Below are 23269 nucleotides of genomic sequence, written 5' to 3'. Positions count from 1 at the left end.
AGTGACCATGACTACAAGGACAAAGGCAGCCGGAACACCAGCTGCACGCATCCACAGGCCATGCCTGCTCCCGTCGTGGCACCCACAGAAGTGTGTCTCCCAGCAGGTGAAGGCAGCATCGAGGGAATGCACTCTGCTGCCACCAGCTCAACGGGTGAGGCAGCAGCCACTGCCCCACCTTCAGATGAGGAGGAAACACCTGCCATTGATGATGAAAGCCAGAGTCCCAGACCAACAAACCCCTTACTGGCAAGCCCGAGATTCTCTTCAGGTCCGGGTAGTCATGAAGAATCACCCACCCCTGAAGGGCCATGGAGCCCCTAGGTATTCTCTCCTGATGCAAGTGCAATGGATCCAGGTGCATCAGCCATCCCACCAGCACCCACCATGCGACATGACCTCTCGTCCATCTTTCAGAGGCAGACCGAGATGACTGGCCTAGTAGGGCAACATGTGGCTGAGACAGCCCACCTGAGGGAGGACATTGCTACACTTGCACAGCAGACGAGGGAGGGCATGGAGGCATGCACCAACCGAATCTGCAGTGAAATGGCCCAACTGCGGCAGGCCATGAACCGCATAGCAGACGCAATTGAGCGTCAGTGCCCACTCACGGCCCAGGAAGAACCAGGCCCCTCCTCGTCTGGGAGTTCACGTCATACTAGTCCCCTACGCCGGTCTATGCGGAACCTGTGGCGCACCGCTTCACAACCACCAGATGACGATGCAGGCAATGGCAAATAGGGCCACCAACATTCGGGTGCCACATGTGGCGATGGACACATTCACGCCATGAGACTCACATGGGAGTGTTGAGGGGGAAGGGAGGTAAGGGTGTATTTGGGTGTGCTGAGGGGGGAGGGGGGTAAGGGTGTATTTGGGTGTGTTGAGGGGGAGGGGGGTAAGGGTGTATTTGGGTGTGTTGAGGGGGGGGTAAGGGTGTATTTGGGTGTGTTGATGGGGGAGGGGGGTAAGGGTGTATTTGTGGAGTTGGGGTAATACACTTTTTATCACATTATGTTCAATATACACTGTTCTGAGTTTGAAACCCAAGCGTGGACTCCATTATTGTGTATGTGTCATTCATTGTGGACAGGGTCCTTTGTGGGCCTCGAAACATGCACCAGGGCAACAATCCCCATCTACGTCCATGCTATTTCACCTTGGTGCCTGATGAGATTCCAGAATCAGATGCTGATGCACATCGTGTGCCTCCTTGGCACTGCCTCCTTCATATCCTGCCAGGGCATTCCACCCGCACTCATCCCCAGCCATATCATACTCTTCTGGTGGTTACATGTCAATTTCAAGTGGCATAGGCACATTCCATCATATGCACATTTTGTGATGCTCTACACATGCCATGGTTGTCTTTGCCACTTTGACACGGCCGTACAGGAGTGCCACACCCAGGCCGCTTAGGCAGCGGAGCACTGTCATTGGAAGGATGTGCAATATTGTTGTCCTCTTCCTGATGGTTCTGTGGGTTCCGTACAGAGGTTAGGAGCCACCTCCTCAGTGGATAGCTGGCATCGCCTGTATGGTGTGAGGAATGGGTACCTGTTACGGCTCACCTCTGGTGCTGGCTGTTGTTGTTGGTGCTGCACTGCTATCATGTACTCCAGCCCATCATGTCATGCTGCTGCTATTGGGACCATCTTGGTGTGGGAAGGGGTGTGGTGTGCTCCTTTGTGCTGCCTGTCTCCATTGCATACACCTGTGCTGATTGTGTCCGCCTGTGGCAGATGGGTACACTGCTCAGGTCTCTTAACGGGTGCTTTTTGATGCCGTTATTTGCACCATGCCGGTAAGGGGTTTTTAGGTGTTTTCCATGCCGCTAATGCCATGTCCGCATGGCTTGTGATGCCCTGGTATTAGCGCCATGGCCATTCCGGCATGGGGGTTGCGCGCCCGCGGCCTTGCCGCTATTAGTGGCGCCGTAATTAAAGGGTGTGCTAATAGCGGTGGGTCCAGGTCATGATTGGCTTGGGAAATTACCGGTACCGGTAATTCATTACCGGTACTGGTATTCCCTTACCGCACAATGTGTAATGAGGCCCAAAGTCTACTTGTGAGCAAAAAGTTCAGAGGCCAGGCTCCCTCTTGGAGAGAGTAGAACACCAGTGCGCCCAAGATCACACAGTTTAAAAGGCTTGCAGAAAGGAATCAGTTCAGTTTAGAAAAGTTCAGTTAGCCAGCCTAGGGCTAACCCAAGTGGTAAGTTGAGGCTTTAAGAGTCACCCGACACAGACCGTTGCGGAGGAGGCCAGGCAGACACAGTACCTTTAAAGTGGAGAGGATCCTCTAGCGGGGGCAGTTGTCCCTGGCAGCGGGTGCAAGTCACGGCGTCGTCCAGAGGACGAGATGATCTCGACGTGGAGGAAAGTTGAAGGTCGTTGCACTGCCAGGGAAGAAACCAGCCGCGGAGTTCTCTGGTAAAAAGGTACTATACTTTAATTTGCGGTAGTGGAAAAATGTGGTATCCCGGTTGCCAGGGTGCTTGGCACAGGCCAGGCGGCCACGAGATGATCTGGGAAGGCGAAAAGGTGGGCAAACTGGTTATCCCCACCAGTCAAAGGAAGAAGACTCTTCGGGATGAAGATCTGCTCTGTCGTTGGAAGAAGTGGTGAGTCGTTTCAGCAGGGCTCCACCGGTGGTGTCGTCGTTGAAGGTCGGCTCAGCTTCTCCCTCTTCGGATTCTTTGGTCCTGTGGCGACGTCTGAAGTCAAAGTCCCCAAAGCCCTGCTTTTATGCAGAAAATCCCCATTCATCAGTCCTAGCTATCACTCAAACATGCTAAGTGGTGAGCCAGGCGGCTCACCACTAGGCCAATCACACAAGAGTGCGATTTTAGTTGGCGAGGCAACTCAGTCCAGGGTGCCTAAACCCCCTCCCACACCTGTGGTACCCAGACAGAGTGGCACCACTTTTGGAGGCTTCTGTGGAGAAGCCCGCAAAAAAGTGGAACAAAGGACTCGACTTGGGTTGGAGTCACAGAAGCGAACACAAATGCCATTTTGGAACCGGGTTCTGGCAAAAAATACCAACCGGTGAATTAATATTAAATAAATAAACCGGCGGTATGTTCGAGGCTATGTTAAAAATATTAGCCTCGAACAATGGGAAAATCCCATAGGAATATATTTGCGGTTGAATATAAAAAGTAGTATCCACTGCCACCAGCCAAAACTCGCTCAGGGGGGACTGGACAGTGCCCCCTCGAACAACAGACCCAGGGGCAATCGAATTTCCCCTACTAGTACGCCCACAATATGATGGTTTGTACTGGTTCTGTTCACAATTTAGGACTAGTAAAGCCAATGGTGACTTTACATGCCCTGGGAGACAGTAGTCATTCCCAGGGTACGGAGTCTATGTTTGGGGGTCACTATGACACCCCAGTGTTACGGCACGGAGGGTGCTGTGTAACACACATACCAAAAATACATGAAGCCCTATGGAGTAAAAGACCCCATAGCCCATAAAACACACATTACAAAGTCAAAGGATATCTCAAATCATGTCTAAGAGTGGGAGAAAAAGAGTCTCACTCTTAGCAGGAGAAAAAAAAATAAACCCCAAAAATCCAGTGAAGCTGCTGGGGGAATCACTAGGTTTGGGAAATTAGCCTTAACAGAGAATTCTCCCTAACAGAGACATATGCCCAGCCACACTTATTAAGGACTGTGCCAGTCACCTTGCCCCCTTCCTCACAACATTATTGAATGCCTCCTTTGCTGCAACTAAAGTCCCTGCATGCCTCAAGGAAGCCTGGGTCCGACCCCTCATAAAAAAAACTCCCCTAGACACTTGTTCACCTAATAACTACCGACCCATCACAACAGTCCCCTTCCTTCTCAAAATACTGGACAAAGCAGCTTATCTAAGGTACAACAATTTATTGAGGACAACAAACTTCTTGGACTACGACAATCAGGCTTCCGTCCTGGTCATGGAACTGAGACAAGCCTCACTTGATTTAAAAAACCAAATGGACGAGAAAAGAGACAAAGGGAAACACGCCCTCCTCCTCCTCCTAGACCTATCGGTGGCATTCAACCTTGTTGACCACCAAGTCCTATGCCACCACCTTCCCACTACAGCCAACTTCTCTCCCAATGCCACCGCATGGATCACCTCCTTCTTGCAAGGGCGGACTATGCAAGTTTTCTCGGACCTTGCCTCGGCCTCGTCCCGCAAGGATCATGCATTTCACCTACCCTCCACAATATTTTCACACGACCACTCTTCCTCATCCATGACCCCCTGGGTATCTCGTATACTAACTACGCTGACAATACCCAGATCCTCCTCATCCTCACTGGCGACTATGACATTGACTCTTAACCACATGTACAACACTATTCAAGCATGGATGGCAGGCAATGGCCTATGCCTCAACTCAGAAAAAACCGAGCTACTCACAGAAGGATCCAAGGAAACACTTAAGAACCTTGACTCCCAATTCAGCCACTTTACGATTGATAAAATTAAAATCCCAGTGGTAAATTCAGTAAAAACATTAGGCGTCTATCTAGACTCTAATCTAACGATGACTATGCAAGTGAACGCCATCGCCTCCACAGCAGCATACCATGCCAAACTGCTGACAGCAGCTAGACCTTTCCTATCTAAGGATAACTGCATCACAATTGCCAGAGCCATCACAGGATCAAGACTTGACTACTATACTGCACTGTTCTTGGGCACCTCTACCAAAAACATGACCAGACTTCAGACTATACAAAACAGCGCTTTAAGAGCAGCCACGGGAATACCCAAGAATGGGCATATCACATCAGTTAGGAAAGAGGCACACTGGCTCCCAGTAAAAGAAAGAGTCCCCTTTAAAGCACTTGCCCTCACCCATAAGTGCATCCACCTCACTGCTCCAGCCTACCTCTCTGAGAGAATCCACCCCACTAGATCCGACAGACCGTCCAGAACTCCATATGTAAACATACTCATGATCCCTAGAGTCAAAAGAGCCAGAGCAGACGGGATCAGCTTCCCATACCTAGCAGCGCTGCATTGGAATGACCTCCCACCATCCCTGAGAGCAGAAGTCTCTCACACAGCATTCCGTAAGTCACTGAAAACTATGTTCCTCAACTAAAACTCATCCAAGAAAGAAACTGTAGTCAATCTCATTTTTTAGCTAATATCCTATCTCAATGCGTATATAATGTAGGAGAATGTACCACAAACTTAGAAAGTAATTGTACGCCTGCTATGTTTTTCATTACTTGTATGTAACTTTTTGTAACTAAGATTGCCACAAATAACAGTGCCGCGATGCCTTTGGGCTGCATGTGCGCTATATAAATGTAAAAATAAATAAATAAATAGCTGTGCTTTGTATTTCATATCAAGGACATCCACCTGTGAGGGTTTATGAGGAGGCGTTTCAGGGGAGGTGTCTCCCGGAATCGATGAGAGAAGAAGTGATCACGGTTATCTTGTAGGAGGGGAAGGATCCGAGCGATTGCACAGCGTATCGGCCCATCTCGCTTTTAAATCCTGGGGAAGATTTTGGCGGCCAGGTTGGCAGCGGTTGCGCCGAATTTGGTACATCCTGATCAATGTGGGTTTATAGGGGGCAGGAATACGTCGGGCAATATTTCCCGGCTTCATCATGTGATGGATCAGGTGAAGTCTCAAAAGCAGGACATGGCTATAGCGTCGTTTGACGCCATAAAGGCGTTTGATTCCCTGGAGTGTAAGTGGCTATTCCAGGTGTTGCGGGAGTTTGGGTTTGGGGAAAACATCTGTAGATGGCTATCCTTGTTGTATACAAAACAGCTTGTGATGGTGAAAACTAATAACTGGGTTTCAGAGACATGGGAGTTGGAGAGGGGGACTAGGCAGGGGCGTGCGGCTTCCCCAGTTTTGTTTGCTTTGGCCTTAGAACCACTGGCAGCGTATCTGCGGCACGAGATGGGTGAGGCTGGAATTGAGGTGGATGGGCAGTGGCATATTGTGTCCCTATACGCGGATGACTTGTTACTGTACGTAGGGGACCCAAGGGGATTTCTCCCAGAATTTTGGAAATCTTGTGTAATTTTGGAGCCATGTCGGGGTTCCGTATAAATCCGGAGAAATCGGTCTTGTTCCCGTTGGGAGGGCTATGGGAACGTCCAGTGCAGGAATTACCAGATTTGGGGATAAGATGGGAGACGGAATCCTTCCGATACCTGGGGGTGCTGGTGTTCCATGACGTAGTGGACACATTTGTACATTACAGTGAGCGGGGCACTATCTAAAATAGGGGACTCCATCCAGTTTTGTAAGGTTTTATCGCTCTCACTGATAGGTAGGGTGGCGTTATGTAAAATGGTAATCCTCTCGTGGTTGCTTTATTTCTTTACGAATATACCGTATGTGGCAAAAAAGGTGTTTTTTAAAATGCTGGATGTCAAGATCAGGGAATTGCTGTGGGACTCGGGGAGGAAACGGATGTCCCTGCAAACTTTGCGGAGACCGAGGGAAAGTGGGGGACTGGGTCTTCCGGATTATGAAAAGTATTTTGTGTCGGCACAATTACAATCGGTGCTGGTGTGGGATCATCCAGAGGAGGAGCTCATAGAAACACTGGTGGGGCCCTTGCGGTGGGAATGTAGGCCGGTGGAACTCTTGTGGTACCCATTGGGCAATGTGGGGACGTCGGTGGTTTATGAAGCAGTAAGAGAAACGTGGAGGAAATACGTGGGCAGTAAGGGGGTCAAGGGCCGCTATGAAAAGAATCTTCCATGGGGGGGCTGACCATAAACTCTGTCGGGCAATTGGGAGGGTAGGGATACGAAGATTACGGGAAAAAAGAATGCGAAACGATGGGGGACTTTTTTGAGGGAGGATAGCTCCTTACCTGCAGGGAGTGGTGTGATATGTTTGACTTGCCGCGGGGAGTTTTTCTGGCATATGGGGCGGTGGTTCGGAGGATGGCGGAGTTATGGGAGGGGATCCCTGAGGAGCCGGAATCATGCCCGGTGCTCCGAGTGTTACTTGATCGGGCAGGGGGAGAGGGCATTTCTCGTGGGTATATATGGCCCTTGGAGAGAGGACGATAGAAAGGGACATGAAATTCAAGGAGAAATGGGAAGCGGATAAGGGGTGCTCGATTTCGAGTAAGGAGTGGGAGCGGGTCTGGGACTTGGTCTGGAAATCCTCGAGGAACGCTGGCTTCCAGTTGGTTCAATTTAACATTTTGCATATGGTGTATGTTACCCCATTGGCGCTTAAGGCGATGAACGGGGAGCATCCGGGGGACTGCCCCAGATGTGGGTCGGATGAGGCAGGGTTTTGGCATATGGTGTGGGAGTGTGGGGTAATTATAGAATACTGGGATGAGGTGCTTAAGGGAGTAAATGAGCTACTGGGAGCCAACCTGGAGCGGTGCCTGGAGATTTGTCTGTGTGGGAACCTACCGGGGGGGGAAACGTAACAAGTTACGGAACAGAAGAACTAGTTACTCTTACCTTGTAACGTTCTTTCGATGGGATGTTCCTCCGACGTATTCCTTATCTTAGATGAACTAGTTACTCTTACCTTGTAACGTTCTTTCGATGGGATGTTCCTCCGACGTATTCCTTATCTTAGATAGATAGAAATCCTTCAGCTTTGCTGGCCTCGGAAGGCCAGCAAAGCTGAAGGATTTCTATCTAAGATAAGGAATACGTCGGAGGACACAATCCCTTCGAATGGGTCAGTTCCTACTTACATTGGCGAAACGCCGATTGGCAATTGCGTGGAAGTCCCCCCTGGGGCCGACAAGCTAGTTATGGAGGAAGGACGTACGAAGATAGGGCTTAGCGGAGTTGACGGTTTTGCAGAACTTGGAGGTGGAGGAAGATGCGGGGGAGGTAACGGTCCACTGGTCCCAATTGTTGAATGACCTTGTAAATGTTAATGACCTGCGCCCTCCGTGAAGTGATGTATCTGGGGGAGAGGCCGCGATGAGGGAGGAGGGATCTCGGAGATGGGGACTGTAGATGGATTGATTCTTCTCTCCGAACTGTGAACATTTGTGCTGGGCTGCTGTGACTAATGGTAGACAGAGGTCTTTTTTGGGATTTGGGGTGGGGGGGAGGGGAGGGGAGGGGAGGGATGGTTTGGAGGAGAGAGGGGGTTATACTGTTGGTTAAGATTTGACAATTTGGGGAGAGGGCTGATTTTTGAGGTTGGGGAGGATGGGGGGATAGCTGAGGAACTGCTATATTGAAATGTCACTAAAAAGTGGTTAAAAGAAGGGGGCTGGCGGGGAGGGGAATGTTGGACTTGTTTCTGGCTGTTGTGTTTACAAAAATGCAAATAAAAAGTGTTTTAAAAAAAAAGGACATCCACCTGTAGGTGATTACTTTGCATCCCCTCCATTTTGTCCTCCAGTTTGTCCACCCTGCCATTAAGGTCACAGATGGAGCCTTGTATATCTGTTCTGATCGCTTTGATCTCTTGGAATATGTCCTTAAGGTCATTCCTAGAAAGTGTCGTGGCGGGAGGGTCCTCTGCCGATGCCATTCTGTGTGTGTCAGTTGGGGGTGCCCCCCAATGCTCCCCCGGGACCTCCGAAAGTGATGCAGTGATAGAATTCCTGAGTTCGGCGCCCTGCTGGTGGAGGGCCAGGTTCTTGTCTCCACAGGGGTCGCTCTCCGACCTCCTTCTGGGGTATACAAATAACAAGGGGAGTCCTGGGAGACTCTCTGCCAGACATGAGTCTTGGTTACAAGAGCCTTACCCTGAGTCTTTAGCTCACTATCTTTCACAGAGGAGAAATATTCTAAACATATCAGTGTTTGACCTGCCCTGGAGCAGTCCAGCACCGAAATGCTATGCAATTCTCCTCTGAACAAGAGTACCAACAGCAACCCCAGACACGTGTTTCGGTCTGGTTGAACCTCGTCAGTGGGCTGTAGCTGTGCCTCTCTAAGAATAGTGAGCCCTAGGAACTGAGGGTGAGTCCCAAAGTTACTTGAAATATGCAAATAACAAGGGGGGGTCCTGGGAGACTCTCTGCCAGACATGAGTCCTGGTTACAAGAGCCTTACCCAGAATCTTTAGCTCATTATCTTTCACAGAGGAGAAATATCCTAAACATATCAGTCTTTGTCCTGCCCAGGGGCGGTCCAGCACCGAAATGCTAGGCAATTCTCCTCTGAGCACCAACAGCAACCCCAGACACGTGTTTCGGTCTGGTTGAACCTCATCAGTAGGGTGTAGCTGTGCCTCTCTAAGAATAGTGAGCAAGGGGTCCATGTCTGGATTCCCCTAGTAACTGAGGGTGAGACCCAAAGCTACTTGAAATATGCAAACAATAAGGGGGGTCCTGGGAGACTCTCTGCCAGACATGAGTCCTGGTTACAAGAGCCTTACCCAGAGTCTTTAGCTCACTATCTTTCACAAGGAGGAGAAATATCCTAAACATAACAGTCTTTGTCCTGCCCTGGGGCAGTCCAGCACTGAAATGCTAGGCAATTCTCCTCTGAACAAGAGTACCAACAGCAACCCCAGACACATGTTTCGGTCTGGCTGAACCTCATCAGTAGGGTGTAGCTGTGCCTCTCTAAGAATAGTGAGCAAGGGGTCCACGTCTGGATTCCCCTAGTAACTGAGGGTGAGACCCAAAGTTACTTGAAATATGCAAATAACAAGGGGGGTCCTGGTAGACTCTCTGCCAGACATATGTCCTGGTTACAGGAGCCTTTCCCAGAGTCTTTAGCTCACTATCTTTCACAGAGGAGAAATATCCTAAACATATCAGTCTTTGTCCTGCCCTGGGGCAGTCCAGCACCGAAATGCTAGGCAATTCTCCTCTGAACAAGAGTACTAACAGCAACCCCCGACACGTGTTTCGGTCTGGCTGAACCTCATCAGTAGGGTGTAGCTGTGCCTCTCTAAGAATAGTGAGCAAGGGGTCCACGTCTGGATTCCCTTAGTAACTTAGGGTGAGACCCAAAGTTACTTGAAATATGCAAATAACAAGGGGGGTCCTGAACGACTCTCTGCCAGACATGAGTCCTGGTTACAAGAGCCTTCTGTGGTATGACTGTGTATTGAGGAGACCTCCTCGGGCCTTGAGTATCTGCCTCCCAGCAGTGTCTGGGTCAGAAGCCCGTGTGTGGGTTCTTATTGGAAGTCGTTCTTGTGTTTGGGCGATTATGGCAGATTTCCCTTCCGTAGTCTGTGGGGGCCCAGGGCGGCGCACCTCCGGGGGGGCTCTTCTTTCTTGGTTCCGTTTGCTACTTCAAGTCCTCCTCTCCAGCTTGTACCACACCCCGCTATCTCCCGTGGTGCTAGCAGGGGTGTATGGCAATGCGGGTGCTGGCCCCCAATCTCTGGGCCCAGAGTGACTCACTTTTCAGTCTGGGGGTACCCGTGCCCCCTCTTGTTTCTGAGTTGCTCCTGTGCCCTGGTTTTGCCCCTGGGTTCAGGAGGCATGTGGACTCAGTGTCTAGCATCCCCGGCCTCCTTGAGGGGCTCTGTGAAAATTCAACCTCTCTCCTGGGGCTACTCACCTCCGAGGTGTGGAGAAGGCCCTAACAGCAGCCTCCCTGGTTGATCATTTCTTGAACATATGTGTGAGTGCCTCACTGCAGGGGTTGTGGTCCTCTACCCCAGGTGAACAAGCTTCTTCCTGGTCCTCCTCCTCATGAAGCTTACAAAAGGCTATGGTTCAATTGTGAAATAAGAAAGTGCACAGTTATGATTCACTGTCTGCACAGGTTAATCTATTAACAAACGATGCCTGTTGTGTGACTCTGTTAGTATACAGAGACAAGTTTTAAGGAGGCCACCACACGCCCGAGCTGAAGGTAGAAAGAGAGAGCGGGCCTCGTTCTGTGCATGTGACCACCTAGGCTCGATGCAGTTCGGGTCTGGCCCCAGGGGATCCCCACCTTCCAGCGATTAAGGATTATGGGGCCTCGGGCGACGCTGTGCGTGCCTCTCCTGTGGTGGGGCCTTCCTCTCTCCACCTGAGGCTCACCCCTCTGGGGGCTCCCTCCGTAAGAGGTCTGGCTGCTCCCGGGGTGTCTCCCTTGGTTAGGACCTCAGTCTCCTTGCCTCGGGGCTGGCCTCCCACCTCGAGCCTACTCACCTTGTCTTGGGTTGCCTGTCACCTGGGCACCAACTGGCGGAATGCCTGCGAGGGCTCTGGCGTGAAACAAAAGGGCGGCGCGCTCCTGCAGCGGCTGCCTGGACTGTTGCACTGTATGTTTTCTTGTGGCCCGAAGGGAGTCAGCCCAGCCTTGTATCCCCTCCACTGTGCCTCCGCAGGGTGGCTTATCTTCGTAGGCCCTGCCAGCGTTCTTCTTGGCCGGGAGCCTCACTGCCTTGTCCAAAGCTCCTCTTGTGTTCGTGGCCCGGGCACCACAGGATGGGCCTTTCCACCGAGTAAAACGGTCTAGCAGGCCCTTGTTTGACCAGGATGGGCTCTGGGCCCGGGCCGCCCCTGCGCCGGGATCGGAGGCCATGCAGCTCGTGACGTACAGGGCTTCTTAGCCCATTCCGTGTCCCCAGACACTGTCACAGGCTGGGACAGTCTCCAGGGGGAGGCACCGGTTTCAGCTCTTCAAATGTCCTGAGGATCTGAGTGTTGGCCGGGGTTACCCTGTCTCCGCCGGGGGGGGGACAAAGCTCTAAAGGCCCAATGGCTTGGAGCGGAGCGCGATCCTCACGCGTCCATCCAGGTACGTGCCCACTAGTGGTCACCCCATAATTTTTTTAATAAATGGTGAGTTGCTAATTGCCCAATACTTTTTTTGCCTCTTTAGGATCTAGGTCAGATTTTTTTAGAAGGTGGGTAATCCAAGATCCCTTCAACCTAGTTGGCACTGTACCGTCTTTGAATGATGTATTAATAATCTTGGTTAAAGAACCGATAAGCAGTTCAGAGCAAGTTTTAATGGCTGTGGCTGGGAATTTGTCGCCTTTGCAAGTGGACGGTTTCAGTTTGACTAAAATAGCCTGACATTCATCCTTGGATATATTCTTAAAACTGAACATAGGTACAGTTTGTAGCCTATTGTTTAGTTGTTCATCTGCAAATTCAGGAGGATCTACGGGATCTAATTTTCTGGTTTCTTCAATGCCTGCTTTTATTTTCGTGGTGTTCTCAATCACAGCTTGTGGAATTTGTGTGCACCATTCCTGATTTTTGTCAGGTTCTACTTGGTGGACAACATCTGGATTCTCCAATTCCCTAAGGATTGTAAAGATTTCCTTGGTATCATATTGAGCTTCCTAAATACGAGCCTCATAGGATTGATACATATACAGATGCATGATCCTTACAATGCAGGCAGGCCTTTTGTAATCTTGGGCTATGCTACTTGGGTCACTGGTCCTTTTCAATAAGTGAAATATCCAAAGCATATATTCGAAAGATTGGACATTAAACCATTAGGGACCATCCAAGCAAAAATAGAACCAACTAATGGGGGAACAACACCACTAACTAGAGCACTCATTGTGTTAATTACACAATTGAGAGAATGTCAATAAAAAGAAGTGCACACATTCTGATGCAGTGTGTGTCAGGACATCGTTCTAGAGTGCAGCTGGTGCTGCAGAACGAAGAGGAGGAGGAGAAGATAAGCTAGAGAGTCAAAAACTGTAATGGCCAAGACAAATTCACAAAATAGTTGGAAATATTCAGAACAGAGGGTGGCTAAGCCAGGTGGACACACTGTGGATCTGGTCAGGCTGAAATGGAAGTCAAGATTAGGGAGCCTGCTAGAAGCCTGTGCCCAAAGGCTGTAAGAAGCAAATACCTTAAAGATTACATTGGAGAATAACCTGCTGGGGACTCTAGCCCAGATAATGGTGGTCGCTGCACAGCCACCACATGGCACTAAAGAAGCTTGAAATGAAAAGGAGTTTAGGCAGGGAAGTTGTAAATCCTACCTAGAAAAGTACTCCAACAGAAGGAGAATTCCTCCCTAGAGAGGAGAAGCTGCAGGTCTTGTCCTGGAAAAACATCCATGGAACCCCCAGGGCAAGAGTGATAAGTTAGAGAGCTAGAGGCTCTTCATGACTAGAACTGCAAGATGTTGAATTATCTGAAAGCCAAATACAAAGAAGTGTGCTGGTGCACTCAACAATCCACAAGACTTTGAGTAACCAGGGGGATGAACAACCCAGGAGATTGTGGTTTTAGCTTTGGGAACTTTCTTTGGAGTCAGGGGGCCAGGTCTCTTTAGAATAGGGCTGTACCGAATAGCATATTTAGTATTCGGCCAAATACCAAACAGTTTGTCAACTATTCGGCCGAAGCCGAATATGAAGCCGAATAGTTGCTTTATTTAATAAGTCATTTTCCAAACTTTAAAAAAAACTTATTAAAAAAACAAATAAAGAACCATTTTAAATGCATTCTATACTTTTATTTCTCTTCATTATAATTAATGTAACATATTTATTTAAAATATAAAAGCCAGAAATAAAGCAGATATAACCACAATGAAGGGACCAAATGTACAGAAGATTGTTGAACATTTATTGGCAGTTAAAGTAGGAGGCTTCACAAATGCAAAAGGACTGCCTTTGTGAATCAAATGCATTTCATTCTCTATCCAGTTAAAGTCGATGCGGTCAAGTTTCGAAACTTGTTTGCAGCTCACATAGAAATTTATAAAATGGTTCATGTCGGCTCTTGCAGTACACAAGTCGAGATGGAATCTGAAATGCATGAACTCCATCTCACAGCTATTCACCCCACTCAAACAAATGCTGGTCACTTCTCACTTATCCTAGCCACTCTTTCTTGCCAACACACAAACATATGCAACTTATAATTCCTGATAAAATATCAGATAATGTTAAACTCAGGACTCAAGTCCTTAAAAAAAAATAAAAGGGGGGACTATGACGTACGCAATGGGAAATGACATGACAGGAACTGAAAGTATCTCTGCACATTTCTTTCGGTTTGTTATTTCCAACTGAAAAAAGTGCACATTGCATATAAACGTTTGCCAAAAGAAAATATGTTCCTGTATTGTTGCAAGCTAAGTATAAAAGATTAGCACCTTTTTTGTCTATGAATCTGTAACAAAACATGCCCTAAAGAGCAGATTACAATATAAGATATTTTTCAGCTGTGTGATAGAAATTTGTCTGGCCTAATTCTTTTCAGTTTTGCAAACTGAAGTCTATATTTGCCTGAGTTCATGTTGTATTGTATTCAAATGAGATTATCAAAGTATTCGGCAAGAGCCGAATAGCAAGAAACTATTTGGCCGGAGCCGAATAGCTTTTTTTCAGCTGGCATTCGGCCGAATACTTACTCGAAGTCGGAGTTCAGTACACCCCTACTTTAGAATAGGCTATTCACTGACATTTTTATCTCTCCTCTCTCTCAATGTTACCTATGATTGAGTCTGCACATGCCCAAAAGGCATTCCTCAAAACTCTTCACCCTGAGAGTGAACAAATAAACGAGTTGAAACCTCTCTGCATGTTGTGGGTGTTCTGTGGGACCCACCCATGCATGATCTGATCCTAAGTTTCCCACCACAGAGTTCTCCTTTAGAAAGGTGCTCAAGTGACCACTATGCAGGCTTATATTTCTAACAGTCACTCCCATTTCCGTCACAATTTTCAATGAGACATGGATCTTTGGTTGAGTGAGTATAGGTTGAACAGTACGCCAGGATACCCTATGCTATCTCCCTATCCCTAAAGCATCGGTTCACTTTGGGCTTTGCGGTTGGTCCCACCTCACAGAGTAAATAAGATAGACTGGACACAAGACTTTTTCTTTACCCAAATGATTTAAATGTTACTACAAAAACACTTTTGCCTAACGAAACAACCTACATTTTTATATATAACTATGTGTGGACATTAATTTTTTCAAAGTGATACTTGGCAATCTTTCCTCTTATCTATCATTCTCCCCTCCTGACAGATAGTTTTGCTTACTCGGCCACAGCTACCACTAAATGAGCCAAGGAAATTAATTGATAGTCTGTTTGCCTAGATTGGGCAAGGAAATGCTAGCTTCTAACAATGGGTTTGGGTGATTTCTCCCAAAATCCTTTAATCATTACTCCCAATAAAATCATAAATGTTGCAAAAAACATGTCCACAATGACACTGATTATACCTGAACATAAAGAGCAAGATTGTTGTCCCTTCTTTGTCCAGTTTACTGTTCTTCACTGACCCTCTGTTGTCAAATAAAAATGTTCAGTGCTGGAGAACTTTGCAGCGTAACATTCTTTGGCATACATTATATTAACCAACAATACTAAATAAAGACGTCTGTCATCTCTATATAGGTCTCACCTTTATGCGAACAAGCAGGTCAGTATACCAGGCGGCCAGCCCGTACAGAGATGGGTAAGCACGGTTTGCCCAGGTCTGAGGTACATTGTCATAGAAAAGAGAACTGGACAGTTCTTCCATCAGTGATGTGATTGTGAGTTCTCCCTGGTAAAACATACAAATGTCTTCATTACACATTGAGCAACTCTGTGCTAGTTTCCAGACTGGTAACATATTACTATTTATTTCAAATGCACTTTACTAATAATTCTCATCATTAGTGACAATATTGAGCCTATTGGTTGTCGTTGTAACAAGATCGCTTCACTCTGAGGCATCTAGTTTTTACTTCCTTCAGGGTTTTGATAGACATCACACAAATACAAATATTACATGCTGGTGTCTAGTCAATAAGTCAATAAGTTGAAAACTATGCTATTGGAAATAATTCTCAAAAATCATTTCTGTTCATTCATGTCAAGCAATTCTCTCCTCTGCATCGAATGGCAGTGATGCTGTGTGGTCTTTTCTCCACAGGGGAAAGCATAAGGCAAACCTGTCAACAATTAATACCAGTCTTTAGGAGTAAATCCAACATATTATTTCCCCCAACAAGTTCAAACCAGCTTTTGGATAAATTGCTGCTGCCAGTCTTGAATTTTTCTATATTACATGAATGAAACTATATGAGAACAAGTTGCCTTATGTGTAAGGTTGTTCCTGAGGGATATAATATGTCCTCTGCAAACTGTTTATCTTTGAAACACCAAACCACTAGGCTGAGAACTCATGAACCTTAAAAATAATGCTTGCGGGCGGGGGGTGTGTTGTCAAGATGGCGGGCTGAACGGACGTGGCTGGCGAGGGTTCCCGTCTCGACAAGTGTGAAAGGCATGTAAAGAACCCTATTTTCCCCATGCAGATGGGAGAGGAGTGACCCCCCATGAAGGAAGAGAGTAGCCAGAAGTGCAGCACTGGTGGTGAAACACTGCGGAGTGACACCAGCGTGGAAGTGAAGGTGTGCAGCGTGAGGAAGAGGTGGCTCAGCAATGGCAGCCGTGGTGGCCAGCAAGCCTCGTGGAGCTTAAGACCAGGCACAGAGCAGAGTGCCAGCATCCCCAGGGGCTCACTGCAGTGGCAAGCAGGTGGCTGAGCAGAGCGTGCAGGTCAGAGGAATCAACCCGGTCTCCTTAATGGGAACCTGTGTGGTGAGGAGCAGTGAGGTGCAGAGAGAAAAGGCACAGGCGGGCACGGATGGCGAGTGGCTGGAGAGGAGCGGCCCAGGTGGAAGATCAGGCCTGACATTGGTCCCAGCGGCTGGGAGTGCCCCTGATGGGGAGCCGGTCTGACTGCTGTCAGTAGGCCACCAAACAGGTAGGTGTATGCCAGTGCAGCAAGCTGGTGGCTGAAGAAGAGCGGGTGAGGTGGGGTAGCTGGCCAGATCATAGGCCGTGTATGGTGAGAGATGACCACCGATTGACAGCAAGAACTAGGCGAGAGCACTGGAAGAGCAGTGACTAGTGAAGAGGACGGGTTCTGTGTCGGAGGAGAAGTAGGGACCCAGAGAGGAGAAACCGGTGGGGATGAGGGTTGTGGCCTGCCGGCCTGGTGTGCACTGAGAGCGGCCCATTTATCTGGTAGAGATTGCCTTGCCAAGGAGACTGAATACCGCCAGCCATACTGTGGGGGCAGATAGGTGGCAGCGAGCAGAGGGATACCGAGAGTGGAGGGAAGTGTTGTGGTTTCAAGCACAGAAGCAATTAAAGCACCCCTTGAACAGAGAACAAATCCCCTGGAAATGGGCAAGGAAGTGAGCAGAAGTGCAAAGACAAAAGCAAGGTGTGTGGCACTACTATCCCACGGGTCCCGACGGGGCTCTGTCCTGGCGCTGACTGGCCTGGGTGGGTAACTTGTAAGTGAGTGGACAGCACTGGTCCTTGAGAAAAGCCTGGCATGTAGTGAATCAATGAAGGAGCTGGTGTCCGGATGCTGGGGGCTGATTCCCGTATCAGTACCTGCGGGGCTGCACACAATGGAGTGACCAAGCAGAGTACTTGTTGCTTTACTTTAATATATTTGTAATGCCCACCTGAGTACCCAGAGGCTTAATGCAGACAAAGACAAACAGAAAATAAGTACAAACCAGCAGGCAACCTGTGGAAAGGGAACGTCATGGCAATCATCTGAACAAAAGAGTCTTTAGCTTTTTCCTAAACAAGGCTTTGGAGCTCAGTTCTCTAAGGTTCTCCACTATTGGAGTTCCATGAGAATCTCCTACATCGCCTAACTGAGAACCTAAAACTCACCTCCAAAAGCATCCTTTTAGGTGACCTTAACATAGGCTACAACAACAAAAAGGATAAGCCAGCCAAATCTCTCTCATTAGCCCTAAAAGAACTAGACTTTGACCAAAAGATAACCTCACCCACCCATAACAAAAGCTGCATCCTTGATTGGGTAGCCAACCACAACTGCCACATCGACATAAGCTCCATCACCCCGACTCCTTGGTCAGACCACCACATCATTCACTTCCTCATCCCTGCCGCATCTAAATCCAAAAAGCCAAACCCCATCCCCCCAGCCCTGGCAAGATGCGCAAAAAATCTTGCCAAAGACAAGATCACACCACACCTCAGCACCCTCACAACTGACCTTAAATCCTCCGACACGTCAATGTTAGCAGATATCTATAAGGGCACCATAAGCACTGCCATAGACACCATTGCCCCACTACAGAAGAAAAAAGCCAAAACAGTGAAACACTCAAACACCTGGTTCTCCTCTGAACTTAAACAACTCCGCTCTCAGAAAAGAAAAGCACTGAACACCTGGCAGAAATCACCCTCGCCAGCCACCCTATCCTCCTACAAAATAATCACCTCTCAATACAAAAAAGCCATAATCATAGCCAAGTCAGCTTCCTACAATGAAAGAATCGCTAATGCAAGCTCCGAATCCAAAGAACTCTTCGCCATTTTCAAAGAACTTACCACACCAGCTACCAAACCACAAGATATTGTTAAAGACCAAACATGGTGTAACTCCATTCAATCTGCCCTATTGAACAAAATCGAACTCCTACAAGCTAAAATCAAGGAGCACCACAGAAACCTATCACAGCACCTCCAAGCAACCACCACATCTGACCACCTGCCCATCTCCAGCCCAGTGCCCCCTTCCGCCAAAGCCCCCATAACCCTTTTCAAATTCATGGAAGTAACAGAACAGGAAGTCATTGAGATAATGAACAAGATTAAACCATCCAACTGCAAAGGAGACCCCTGTCCAGCTAGTCTCATTAAAGACTGCACCGAAAAACACTTGCCCCCTTTCTCAAATCCTTCATTAACGCCTCCTTCAACGCCAACACAGTTCCAGACATTCTAAAAATAGCCTGGGTACGCCCCCTTCTAAAAAAAACTACTCTTGACCCAGAAGTTGCTAATAACTATAGGCCCATCACCACTGTGCCTTTCCTGCTCAAAATCCTGGATCAAGTTGCCTACACGCAAATCCAGGAATATCTTGAAACCAACCATACCCTAGGTAAAAGACAGTCAGCATTCCGACCAGGTCACGGGACAGAGTCAGCCCTACTCGACTTAAAAATACAACTTGGGGACATCATGGACGAAGGCAACCGGCACTCCTTCTCCTACTGGATCTGTCCGCCGCCTTTGACCTTGTCAACCATGATATTCTATGCATGCACCTAAAAAATGAAGCACACTTCTCCCCAGAAGCTATCGCTTGGGTGGCCTCGTTTCTAAATGGTAGACTCATGAAGGTCTTCTCAGACACTGCCTCAGCAACTCCCACTATCATCCACTGCGGCGTCCCTCAGGGCTCCTGCACCGTCCCTACACTCTACAACATATTTACCCTTCCACTCTTCAATGACCTCGACTGTCGCAACATAGCGTACACCAACTACGCGGACCACACGCAGGTACTACTCCCACTAACCGGGACCTATGATGAAGATGTGACAGCCTTAACTCAAATCTACACAGCCATCCAAACCTGTATGGCTGCCAACGGCCTCTGCTTAAATGGGGATAAAACCGAGATCCTCATAGTAGGGACCAGCGAAACTCTCAACAAACTCCCTCCACAATATAAATCCTTTAACATCGATAACTCCATCATCACAGTCTCCAAGACTGTCAAAACCCTAGGTGTTCACCTAGATGCCTCACTACCCATGTCCCGCCAGGTCAACGCCATAACCTTCTCCTCAGCGCTCACCACCAAGGTGATCAACGCAGTCAAACCCTTCCTCTCCACCAAAAACTGCCTATCCATCGCCAGAGCCACAATAGGTACCAAATTGGACTACTGTAATGCCCTTGACTTAAACTGCTCAGGGCAGCGCTGACCATTCCTAAAAGGGAACACATCTCTCAAGCCTGGAAAGATTCCCATTGGCTACCAGTAAAAGAACGCATACTCTTTAAAGCCATGGCCATCACACATAGGTGCCTTACATCAGAAGCCCCACCCTATCTCTCAGAAAGAATCACCCTCAACACCTCCAACAGACCCACCAGAGCACACCGCGCCAACCAGATCTATGTCCCCATATTCAAAAGAACTAGAGCTGGAGGGTCTAGCTTCCAACACCTCACACCCAAAAACTGGAATGCCCTGCCAACCTCACTAAGGAATGAAGAATCATACACCACCTTTTTCAAAAACCTAAAAACCTTTCTATTCCGCTAATGTTTTCAAACCAGCATGCACAGTTATGCTTGCACTGTAACCAAAGCAAAGTATAACCTTTCTGACCCTCCGTCTCTTAACACCTGTCATTGTACTACTGCTACCGACTGTTACATCCTACTTATGTTAAGCTCAAGCCTTCTGTGACAGCGCCAAAATGCCTCAGGGCAGGTCTGTGCACTTTATAAATGCAAATAAATACATAAAATAAGGTCAGGGGGAATAGCAATCCAGGCCATGGGAGCTGCAACAAAGAATGCACATTTGCTGGTCTGAGTAAGAGTGTAATTAGGGATCTTAAGTTAATTAGTATTATTAAATCAAAGGTTCCTCGTGTTAGATTTGTTGACCAAGGCATCCTTCAGGTATAGTAGACCTGAGCCCACCATGCATTTATGTGTAATCAGCAGGAGGCGTAATGCAATCCTAGCCTCGATAGGGCGCCAATGTAGGTCACGTCCAGCATTTGAAACATGGTCTCTCCCACTGAGACCAGTGATGACCCTAATAGCGCTATTCAGTATGATTTGCAACCTCGCACATTCTGATTTATTGAGCCCTACTAAGAGACTACTACAAAAGTGATTTAGAACAGATAATTGCTCTACCTACAGTCTTGCAGTTGGCTCTGGAAATATAAGGGTGAAGATGGGCTAGAAACTTAACATAGTCGGCTGTGGACGAGACCAGGCTGCTCGCTTGGGCATGCATATTCAGATTGTGATCTAAAATGATCCCAAGTGTTTTAACTTTGTTCTTAGTTTCAATTTCTCAGCCTGCAAACCAAAAGGACCTGTAATCTGGTCCCAGTTTTAACACTCTCAATTTAGTGTTTTCCTTATTAAGCGCTAGGCCATTCTCAACTACCCACACTTGAATCAAATCATATATTTTATTTATGTTTTTAACATCTGCCTCATAATTACCAGAAAGTGGGATGATACACTGCATATCACCACACAGCTGGTAAATCCAATACCTTGCACCTCCAATAAATCGAAGAGGGGAATCAAACAGATATTATAGAGGGCAGGCGACAGGCATGCCACCTGGGGAATCCCATAGTGCAGTGGTTGAAAAGGTACTAATAAAGATTCCTCGAACAATTAGGCTGGGGACTTGGGATCCCATGGCCAACTGAAGAGGGACAGATAGAGAAAGGCAGGTGAGGAGCCAGAACTGGGATAGAAAAGGTAAAGTGAGTCAAAGAAACAGCAAATCATCAAGCCCTTACGAGCTCCCACTCACCACCCAGACAAGGGAGCAGCATGTAAATGGGACTGAAGAAGAAGGGAGAGACAGAGCAGACCAGGGATCATGGAGGGAAGCAACAAGTAAACCTCACCAAGCAGTCAACACTCCCATTCCTACCTCAGAAAAGAGAGAGAGCTGAAGAAATTCCACTCACAAAGGAAGACATAGATGCCGCATTAGCTAGATTTAAGAGCAACATCACAATAATGGTCAAGGCGGAGGCGGCGCACATAAAAGAGGACTTGTCCCAATCAATAGCAGTGAACAGGAATGATCTAGGGGAAAGGGTGCTGGACATCGAGGGCCAACTAGCAACAGTGGTGGAGAAGCTATCGGATCCTTCACAGCACATACAAACAGCAGAGGAGAGGATACTGCCGCTAGAGGAGAAGTGTGAGGATTTAGAAAACCAGTCGAGAAGGGAGAACATCAGAATCAAGGACTTGAAGGAAGGGACAGATTTTGAAGAGTGTGTCTTGGAGCTGTTTACGGACCTTGTGAACACTGGTGTAGCGCAGAAGCTTAATATTGACAGTGCGCATTGTGTGGGTAAAAGAAGGAATGACCCGGGAGCATGCCCCGAGATATCTTGAAGATCCACAGCTTCAAAGATAAGTGGAGCATAATGGTGGTTTCCAAGAAGCAGGGCAAGATACGTCACAGGGGCAGTGAGGTCCAACTTTACGATAAGTTGGCTCTAGTCACTCTGGCTAAGCAGAGAGCATTCAGAGCAGTGAAGGAGGAGCTTGCAAGAAGAAATACTGGTGGCTCTTCAATCAGAGGCAGTAGCAGTTTTTAGACACATTGCTGGATGAACTGGTGACCTTTGGAGAGGGAAAATGGATGGTTTCTGGAGACTTTAATTTGGTGTTTAATGCGCAATGGGATAGGTCAGGAGAGGTGAGTGGGCATGCTTTGGGTGCGATGTCAAAACAGTTGCAGGAACGCCTGGTTGGGATGGGCTTGATGGATGTGTGGGGGATAGACCACCGACAGGAGATGGGCTACTCCTTTTACTCCGCCATGCATAAAACATAATTGACAATAGATTACATATTATCAACACAAAGAATGTATTTATTTTATTGTTTTTTTATAAGGCAGTTAATACCCGAGTTCAGTTTCTAAGTGCAGATCCGGTATTAAAACCTCTGTTGCTCTTCGTGGTCTTGCTTTCAAGCCCCTGTGCTATCCTCCATTCACCATATTGATAATTGCATACTGGGATACTGGCACCGAGCCACAAAGCGGCCATTGGGTCAACTGTGCTGTCGGACATTGCTCCAGTGGCATTGGAGTGGGAGGAGGGGATCAGAAAGAGATGAAACAGGGTATGGCGAATGTATGACTATCTCTTGAGAGATAATGGAATCCGAACCTTGATTATGGATGATATTGATAAATACTTGGCAGCAATCAGAGATCTAGGCATGACAGCAGGGAGGAGGTGGGATGGGTTTAAGTACATATCAAGAACGCCATAAGTCAGACATCGAATGAATGCGAGAAGCAAGGAGAAGGGAGGAGAGGGAACTGGAGGTGGAAATAGTGCGGGTGGAGGTGGCACACAAGGAGTTGCAGTTGAGACAGCTGTCTAGACAGTTGACACATATGAAAGGGCAACTGAAACAACTGGCTAACAGACAGAGAGCACCATATTGCTTTGCAGGCAACCCTTTTATAAACATGGCAACAAGGTGGGCTCTATCTTAGCGAGCCAGCTAAGAATAAGGGAACAGAGACACTATATAACAGGCTTGCAGGACCGAGAGATCAGGTGGTGACAACAGAGGGGCAAGAGGCAGCTAATGGAGGATTTCTTTGCTGGGTTATCCAGCAAGGAACCGTGTAACAAACAAGAGCAGACCAAATATCAGGGAACGGGGCTGGGCTGGGAGTTTCAGATGAGCAGAGGGAATTCCTGTAGGCCCCGATGTCGATGGAGGAGGTATGGAAGGCCACAGGCAGGCTGAAGCTACATAAAAGTCTGGCGGCAGACAGCCTCACTGCAATATTCTATAAAACATTC

General features: G+C 47.9%; 1 protein-coding gene across 1 annotated transcript in view; it reads right to left on the bottom strand.

The window, feature by feature from the left end:
- Positions 1–23269, bottom strand: part of DNAH17 (dynein axonemal heavy chain 17) — an 8024690-nt gene that overhangs the window by 154660 nt on the left and 7846761 nt on the right. Inside the window, exon 78 of the mRNA XM_069655242.1 lies at positions 15283–15426. Within this exon, the coding sequence (XP_069511343.1) occupies positions 15283–15426 (144 nt within the window). The remainder of the gene's footprint in view (positions 1–15282; positions 15427–23269) is intronic.

This window comes from Ambystoma mexicanum, chromosome 3q (genome assembly GCF_040938575.1).
Source record: "Ambystoma mexicanum isolate Mex_15411 chromosome 3q, UKY_AmexF1_1, whole genome shotgun sequence".
Taxonomy (NCBI): Eukaryota; Metazoa; Chordata; class Amphibia; order Caudata; family Ambystomatidae; genus Ambystoma; species Ambystoma mexicanum.
Note: the sequence above shows the minus strand (reverse complement) of the source record. Positions and strands in the feature narration are given on the sequence as shown.